Source organism: Propithecus coquereli, unplaced genomic scaffold (genome assembly GCF_000956105.1).
Source record: "Propithecus coquereli isolate 6110/MARCELLA unplaced genomic scaffold, Pcoq_1.0 Scaffold241, whole genome shotgun sequence".
NCBI lineage: Eukaryota > Metazoa > Chordata > Mammalia > Primates > Indriidae > Propithecus > Propithecus coquereli.
This window is the reverse complement of record NW_012147964.1, coordinates 2,572,156-2,581,039: the sequence shown is the minus strand read 5'-3', so window position 1 is coordinate 2,581,039 and position 8,884 is coordinate 2,572,156. Positions and strand designations below refer to the sequence as shown.

Here is an 8,884-nt window from a genome sequence, read left to right as displayed (position 1 = left end):
GGCAGGGCTGGGGGTCCCGGCTTGGGCCCATGCGGTCGCTGCGGCCCCCGGGGCGGGCGGGCGGTTAAGGCAGAGTGGGCGGGCGGGCGAAGCTGAGCTCGGAGCTAGGGGCAGGGGTTTAGTGCAAATCCCGAGGTCTCTGTGAGTGTCGCACGCGGTGGGCCGCGGCCCCTGTCCCCACCAGTCCCAGAGGGCTCCACACCCCCCCAAGTCCGGTCGCCCCCACTGGCCAGGACGACAGCTGTGATTTTCGAGTTGGTTTTATTGCGAGGGGGTGTGTGGGTAGGGGGAACAGGGCTCCCCTCTTGTGGGACCTCTCTGGGAGCTTTTTTGGGGATGGGGGGCGGGGAGGGGAGGTGTCCCTGCTCGGCCACGACAAGATGGTTCTCTGAAGTTGGGGGATGACCGAGGCCAGCGTGCTGCCACCCGGCCCTGGGCCGGCCCCGGAGGGGGATCCTGAGACATTCGGGGTGCGTGTGGGGGGAGCTGACAGGTTTGCAGCGGGGGGAGGGAAGGAAACCAAAACACTATCCTGTGGAAACAATATGAAAATTACCTTCTTAGAAAGCTTCCCTTTAAAAATGAAAGAAAAAGGACAGACAAGAAGAGGTGCTGTCACACGGGAGCAGGGCGACACCCCCCCGGCACTGGCGGGGAGTCTGGGGGGGTGGCGGGGAGGGTTATATACAGGGTCCCACGCTAGGCGTTGCATATGCAGGACAGGGGCAGGGTGCGGGGGGTGCGTCCTGGCGCCTGGTGACATCGTCTCCCCAACCCCGGCCCCACTCCGTGGCCTAAGGCTCGGTCTCCGCCGGGCCCTGCGGGAGCCAGAGATGGGGGGCAGGCAGGTGCCAGCACCCCGGGGATACAGTCAGTGCCTTTGAGTAAAAAGAGGGGTGCTTGGGGCGGGAAGGGTCTAAGGCCCTGGAGGTGGGGGGCCCCTGTCACCCACCTCAAAGGGGCGGGCGTGTCCAGGATGGCAGCTCCTCGGTGGCCATGCAGGAGGACAGCCATCGGGGGTCCGGGGGTGCGGGTCGGGGTGCTCGGGCTGGTTGGAAGGCCAGCCCCCTCTCGGGCCATCCCTGAGCTAGGGGGTGAGGAAGGAGGGTCCCCGTGGGCAGAGACGGCCACTCGTATGGCTCTCGGGCGGTAGGACTTCTCCAAATCAGAACGGAAAAAGGGGACATAACTGGGGGGGAAGGGCCGGGGGCCGGGGGGTGACACGGCACAAACACAAAAACCCCACCGTCCTGCCTTCGAGGCCAAGTCCGTGGGTCACGCAACGGACCCCTCAGAGCGTGTCTCTCGGGTCCCTTCCGGGGGCTTCCTCCTGGGCCCCCCCTTCTTGCCTTTGGGGAACAGAAGTGGATTCTACGTCTGCGATGGGTTTTTTTTTTTATTATTTTGTACAAAAATAAATCGACTTCTAGGAATTTCTTTTGCTCTCTCTCTCTCTCTCTCTCTCTCTCTCTCTCGCTTTTTTTTTGTCTTTTCAACTTTTCATAGAAGTTGGTTGCAACTTGTAAACATGGTTTTTTTTTTTTAAATTAAGAATTAAGATAAGTGTAGTACCCGTTCTGTTACAAAGTGCCAAGACTTCTAATGTGGTTGGTAGCCTATTTTTTTTTGTTGTTTTTGTTTTTTTTTTATCTTCCTTTCGTTTTGTAAAATCTTGTTTTTGTTTCTTTTATTGCTTTTGTGACACTGGAACTGTGGACCGTCTCTGTCTGTCTCTGTCTGCCATCCCTGCCATCCCCGGACCTGGGCATCCGTCCCGTCCGGGCTCTGCACACGCCACACGGTTTGCCTGCTCCTCTGAGGAAAAGTATATATTTTTTATATATATATATCTATATATAAATTTTGTTTTTAAGGAGAAAAAGAGAAAAAAAAATAATCTAAAAAGTGCTTTAAAAAGTCGGGACACGGCGGGGGGCTCCGGGTACAGGGCAGAAACAAAAGTTTCGAATCTCCGAACGTTGGGATGGAGGGGCGTGGGCGGCAGGGGGGGCGCCCTGAGGGGTGGCCCCTGGGGGTCCCGCCAGTTCTAAGTGCCGTGAAGGGAGGCGGCAGGAGCCACCGGGGCCATCCTGGTGCCCCCCCCGCCCCCCAGCCCCAGCCCACGGTCCTGTCCCCCTTCCTCCAGGCCTGGGAATAAATAGATTTGCGTCTCGGCGGCCGGGAGATGCGGGGCGCCGGCCACGGGCAGGGTGGGAGGTGGGGAGGCAGTCGGGGAGATCGAGGGGAGACCCCCCCCTTAGTAAGTGCCCTGAGGAAGGAGGGTGGGGGGCCGGCGGTCCATTTTAACGTCCGCTCAGAGCAGACAGAAATCATTTAAGGTCTTGTCCAAAAGACTCCTACAAACCAGCAAGGGGAGGAAACTAAAAGCCCACCCCAGTCCCCAGCACCCCCCCAAGCCCCCCGAAGTCCGCCCTCGCCCCAGTCCAGGGCCTCGGACCCCACGCCGGGCGCTCAGGGGGGCCAGGGGTGCGCGGAATCCTTGTGTCCCACAAAAACCCCAAACCAAGCCCCAAAACCCAATGACGGGGTGTGGGGGGGAGCCGGGGGTGGGGGCCGGGCCCTGGAGGGGGGACCACGTCAGGGAGGGGGGAGTCTGAGGAAAGCGCTACCCTAGATTCTGTGACGCTTCATATATATATATCTGTATATATATATATAGATATAGATATCTGTATATAGATAGATTTTCTTTTTTTGTGTTTTTGGGGGGGTGGTGGGTGGTTTTTCTCTCTCTCTCTTTCTCTCTCTCTCTCGCTCTCTCGTTCTCGGGTTTCTGTTTTCTCTTTTTGGTTTTTAGGCGAGTCCGGCTGTGAAGTTGTCGTCGGTGGCAGCCCCAGGGCCCCCTCCGCCGTCACCTCCGCCGCCGGCGCCCGCTACATTCAAGCGGCCCAAGCCGTCGGGGCTGGCCGCGTCCTCGTCCTCGTCCTCGTCCTTAAAGTGCTTCTCCTGGCCGTTGCGCCGGGCGTCGGGGGAGCCGGGCGGGGCGGGGGCGCCGGGGGGCGCGGCGGCCCCCGGGCTGGGGTCGGGTCCCCCGCCCCGGACGCGGGGCTTGCGGCCGCGGCGCGAGGGGACGCCGTTGCAGCCGTCTTTCTTGAGGTGTCTGTGCAGGTGGTCGGAGCGGACGAAGGTCTTGCAGCAGCTGTCGCACTGGTAGGGCCGCAGGCCCGTGTGCACGCGCATGTGGTTCTTCAGGTCGTAGTTGTGGGCGAAGGCGGCGCCGCACTGCTGGCACAGGTACGGCTTCTCGCCCGTGTGCTTCCGCATGTGCACTTTGAGCTTGTCCTGCCTGCGGACGGGGCGGGGGCGGTCAGTGGGGCCCCCCTGGGCTCTGCCCGGGGACCCTCGCCGACGTGGCAGCCCCCCAGGACCACTGTTCTGGAAAGCGGACCAGTGTCCCGGCGTGGGCAGTCCGCGACAAAACGGGGGGACAAAGCGGGGCACTTTAATGTTCTGGGACTCTGAAGAGGGCCTGCGTGCTGTGTGGCGTTAGGTAACCGCTAAACCTCTCTGAACCTCTCTCCCGACCACAAGAGGAGAAGATAGCGGGCCTCTGCGCAGGGGCAGGACAAAGCCAGAGGGTGGCCGTGGCCTTCATTCACACTGCAGACATTTACCCAGCGCCTGCCGGGGGCCAGGCCCTGTTCCAGGTGCTGAAAATACCGCAGGGAGAGAAGCTGGCGGTCGCCGGGGTGTTTGGTGACAGATAGAGTGACCAACTGTTCTGGTTTTAGCACTCAGAGTCCTGCATCCCGGGACACCCCTGGGTAGTGGGCAAACTGGGGCAGTTGGTCACCCTAGTAACCGAGTCCCCACTCCACGGCAACCGGGACCTGACAACTCTCCCCTCTGGCCTTGATGGCTCCCTGGCTGTCACCCCAACATGGCATGCAAGAGCCTGCCTCAGGGCCTTTGCATCTGCTATTCTCTCTGTCCAGAGCACTTTTTCCCTCTCAGACCTTGACAATCAAATTTGGGCTCAAATGTCACCTCTTCCCAGTTGCCCTGCTGGACCCCACTGCCTGGTCCCTCAAGTCATCGCCACCCGACTCTCTCGTTTGGGTTCCTTGTTTCTCATCTAGCCCCAAGACGGCAGGTGCCGGGTGCGACTCGCATTCCCTCCCTGCTCGTCTCACCTTACAGGGGACAGGGAGGACCTGGCTCAGTCGGGGGCGTTAGCCCACAAAGCGGTCGCCGTATCAGGCACCACTCTGTCCTGTATGACACCGCCGGCCACCGGCAGCTCCTGCGCCCTCAAAAGGCGGCCGGTCTGAGCTGAGGTACACGGGAGGTGCAGAGGGCACCCCAGATTTTAAAGACTTGTTATGCGAAAAGTAACGCACGCGTAATTCTGCACGTGGATTACACGATGAAATAAATGAATCCATCAGGTTATGTAAAATGGCTTTTCACCAGCTCTCTTTTGGTTTTTCTTAACATGGCTTTCAGAAAATGTAAAATTACGTAGGTGGCCTGCACGGTATTTCTATTGCATGGTGCTGGTCCACACTGCTAGGAGCAGATTCCTTCCCAGAAAGTGGAGGGCAGGAGGGAGACCTAGATCTAAGGTGCCCTAATTTAGCATCTGACCTGCTCCTTGGACCCCTCATCCCAGGCACTCTGGGTTTCTTCCTTCTCACATTCAGCAAACTGACAGCTTCTTTAAGTGTGAGGACTGGCAAACTCCTATTCATCCCTCTAAGCCCCACCTTGAATGCCCCTCCACCTCTTCCAACCTCAAAAGACCTGACTTCTCTTCTAGCACCCACGGAGCTGGTGTCCGTACTTACTCTACCCTTTCCTTGGCTCTACTGCTCCAAGGGCCAAGGCCTGACCCCTTGGCAACTAGACCCCTGCCCCCTCTCCAGCCTTGCCCCACTGGGCTGCAATCAACTGGTCACTCCCTGGACTAAGCCCATTTGCTGCCAGCCTCCAGGCCTCTGGCTCCTTCCTGTTGCCTCCTGCAAAGCCCACTAGCGTGGTCTCCCAGGCGCCCTGCCCAGAGCTGGCACGGGGCCAGGGCACAGAGGGGACAGCAGGCGCTAAGTTTCTCGGGCACTGTGTAGAGACTTCCCCAGCGGAGGCTAGGAGGCTCAGAGAAAGGAAGTGACTTGCCTGGAGCTGCACAGCGGGCCGGGGGGCCACGCAGAGATGGGGGCGGAGGTAGCCCCAGTTTCATCACCCCAAGCCCCAGCCGGGGTAATTATAGCCCCGGCCGCCACGGGCCCCGCTTACTCAACACTTTGGTGACTCAGAGGGGCCCCTGGGCTCCCGGCCTTGGGTGGGAGGGGGCCGGCTCCCGCGGGCGGGGGGCTGGGGCCCTGGGCTCGGGGCACAGGGGAAGCAGGTGGGTCGGTGGTGGGAAGAGGCCTGAGTGCCTCTCTTTCTCTCTCTCTCTCGGCCTCAGTTTCCCTGACTGGCAGGTGGGGCTGGCCTTGGGTTGGGGGGGGGCAGCCAAGTGAGAATGAAACTGAGGCTCTAGCCTGCGGTTAGGGAGGCCGGTGGCCCCAGCCCCGTGGGGGCGAGGGTGGGGCAGGCACCTTTGCCCGGCCAGGTCCCTCTCCAGATCCCGCTCCCTGCGCCCCTCCTGTGCTCAGAGACCCCCGAGCACAGGGCCTGTGGCTACCTCAGGGCCCCTGCTTGGAGGAGGAGGGAGCCCCCCAGAACTCCAGAACCCCAGTCTCCCAGCACTGCCTGCCTCCTACCCCGTGCCCTTTGCCCCTCGCCTGACACTCCCATGCGCAGGAGCCTGGGCCGCACCCTCCTCTCCTGGCCTGCTGGGGAGGGGGCCAGGGGTGCTGGGGAGGGGGTCAGCCCCAGTTCTTGTCCCCATGGGGCGGGGCCGGGAAGCTGAGACAATGGCCCCTTTCTTCAGCCTCGGTGGGCGTGGCTGGGGAACCCCAGGGTGGGTGGGGGGCAGGGGTGATGCTGAGTCATCGCCTGGCCAGCCCCCTGCCCCCACCGCCCTGGCCCGCCCTGGATCCACAAGGCCCAGCCAGCCACCTCTGGGCTCCTGAGACCAAATCGCAAACTGCCCTGGCCTGGCCTTGAACTCCTGCCGTTCGGGGACCAAGCCCCGCAGCACCAACCGCCTCGGTGATCCCCTAAGCTGAACTGGCCTCAGGGCCTCCGCGCTGGCTGTTCCCTCTGGCTGGAAAACCCTTTTCCTCATCTCCCCACCTGGCCTCCTCCAGGTACCCGCGAGGCCTGTCTCTCCACTGCAGTGTCCCCAGCGCCTAGGACAGGGCCTGGCACCCAGCAGGTGCTTAATAAATGTCGGCAGAATGAAAACAAACTACCCAAACTCACGGGAGACTTAAAAGCGACTCAACAGCCACCATCGTACCTCCCTAAGGAGCTGTCACCTCTCCCCAAGGAAAAAAGAGAGAGAAAAATCTACGGTGTGGAAGGGAAGAGCGGCTCCCGTGTCCTCCCCGCCAGCCTCCCTGGCCGTCCCTGTCTGGCAGGCTTCACGCGCTACGCGGTCACTGTCTCTCGCCTGTGCTGTGCCCGGCCGGGACGTCCGCCCACGAGGGCAGGGACTGGTCCGTGCTGTTGTCAAGGGCGCAGGGCCGGGAGCGTGGTGTGCGTGTGGTGCGCGGGGAGGGGCCGTGTGTGCCGAGGGTGGGCAGGGGCCCCGGGGCGCCGCGGCGCGGGTGGCTCACCTGGTGAAGCGGACCTTGCAGATGTTGCACTCGTAGGGCTTCTCGCCCGTGTGGGTGCGGATGTGCCGCGGCAGCTTCCCGGCCCCCTGGATGACCTTCTCGCAGATGGGGCACTTCTGGAAGGCCTTGGCGCGGATCTTCTTCTCCACCTTGGGCGACCAGGCCGGGTAGACGTCGCCGTCGTGGGCGCCGCTGAAGTACTTCAGGTAGTAGTCCATGACGCCCTTGTCGTCCGCCCGCGACTCGTCGTCGCTGTCCCCCGCCGCGGCGGCGCCCGCCCTGCTCACCGACGACATCATCTGCTGCAGCAGCGTGCTGGCCGCCAGCCCGTCCACGTCGGGGCCGTCCCCGTCCTCGCCCTCCGCTGCTCCGGACAGGAAGCCTGGTGAGTCGCCGGGCTCCGGGGCCGCCTCCGACAGCGAAGCCGCCTCCTCCTCCCCGCCCCGGCCGTAGTGGCCGTTCTGCGTGGCGGACGGCGGGGCCGCTGGCGGCGGAAAGAGACCGCCGGCGGGGGCGTCCTCATCCCGCTCAGGCCACAGGCCCGGGTTGCTGTCGCCCTCATCCCCGTCCCCCGTTGGGGGCCGCTCGGCAGGGGGGCCCGGCCCGTAGAAGTCCAAGCCGTTGCAGTCGCCGGCGGCCACGGCGGCCACGGCGGCCGCCACGGCCTCTTTGGTGGCGTCCAGGTCGTCGTCGGACGCGCCGAAGGCGGACCACGGGAAGCCGGCGGCGGCCGCAGGGGGCAGGCTGTTCATGGGGTTGCTCTGGAAGAACTCGAGGTACTCCTTGGCGCGGAGCAGGTTGCGCTGATCAATTTGATCTACGAGGTCCAGCTGCCCGGCGTCGGCGCCCGCGTCGGCCGCCAGGATCTGCCGGTCCAGCAGGTCGGCGCACACGTGGCTCACGGCCGGGATCTCCAGCAGGCGCGCGGCGCTGAGGATGTCGCCCACGTTGGCCGTGCTGACCGTGAGCGTGGCGGTGTAGGCGAAGTCCATGAGCGCGGTGAGCGCCTCGGCGCTGACGAAGTCGATCTCGTACACGTTCTGCTGGTCGACCACGGCCCCCGACGTGAACAGCTTCTTGAAGTACTGGCTGCAGGCGGCCAGCACAGAGCGGTGCGTGGGAAACTCGCGGCCCTCCACCAGGATCACCACGTCGCACAGCAGGCCCTGCGTCCGCTGCTCATTCAGCCCACTGAGGATGTCGCTGCTGTGGTCGGGGAACGGGATCCCGATGGGGCCGTCCACGCCGCCGGCCATCTTCCGCGCCGAGACCTGCAGCGCCGCGAAGAAGGGGGCGCTCGTGAGTGGGTGGGTGGGCGTCTTAGCGCCCAGCACCCAAGGGTCCTCCCCCCGTCCCCCCATCCTCAGTTTCCCCAGCTGTGCCCGAGGGCGGTCAGATGTCCTATTCTAGCTCTGCCACGTAAGACTGCGCTGGCAGAGCCCATGCTGGGTGCTCAGGAGACGGGCACACCCTGGCATCCTCCCGACACGGGCGTGCCCACCGAAGGGACACTTGGAGGTGTCACAGCAACACACAGCAGGCGCTCAAGAAATTGCCCCGATCAGAGCCATCCTATTAACCCAAGCACGAGCTCCTGCCGACATGGAGGAGGCAGCCACGCAGGGACGTTCCCAAAGCTCCCACTTCTCCCTGGTCACGTCTGAGCCCCCACCAGCCCGTGGGTGGCACCCCCTGTCGCGGAGCTGAGGAACGGACACCTGCCCGGTGAGGACGTGGCTGCATCCGAACTCAGACCTGACGCCCCGTGACCTGGGAGCCCCGCCCTCGGCCTCGCCGACCCTTGCTCCTGCCTCCTGGTCGGCCTGGTTCGCTTCGGGGGCTCTGAGTCAGCAGGAAGGGGCGAGGCCGAGACCCGGGACCCGGCACTGCAGCAGGCTGGGGTCAAGGCTGCCATGGGTGTGCCCTGGCAGAGCAGGACCAGTGACTCCACAGGCCGAACCCCTTCCTGCCCCAAGGATCCCCTGGCACGGGGCTTGGTCCCAGCAGTGAGTAACAGGGACACCAGGCCACCACCTGGCCCACGTCCCCAGAGTGGCAGGGGGCCTCCTGCCCATTGGAGCCTACCCACGCCCCCACCTGGCAGCCCCCTCAACTCTCGGCCTCTGTGGGGGCACTGTCTGGCCCGCAACAGGGCCCTGGCGCGCTCTGGGCCTCAGTCTCCCCATCTGTCAAATGGGCAG

General features: G+C 63.5%; 1 protein-coding gene across 1 annotated transcript; it reads right to left on the bottom strand.

Annotated features, from left to right (window-relative positions):
• Positions 1-2,804: 2,804 nt before the first annotated feature.
• Positions 2,805-7,998, bottom strand: ZBTB7A (zinc finger and BTB domain containing 7A). The gene is made up of 2 exons (XM_012646309.1): positions 6,684-7,998; positions 2,805-3,307 (listed from the first exon to the last, which is right to left on the bottom strand). The coding sequence occupies exons 1-2, from the start codon at positions 7,937-7,939 to the stop codon at positions 2,815-2,817; spliced, it is 1,749 nt and encodes a 582-aa protein (XP_012501763.1). The 5' UTR covers positions 7,940-7,998; the 3' UTR covers positions 2,805-2,814.
• Positions 7,999-8,884: the final 886 nt, after the last annotated feature.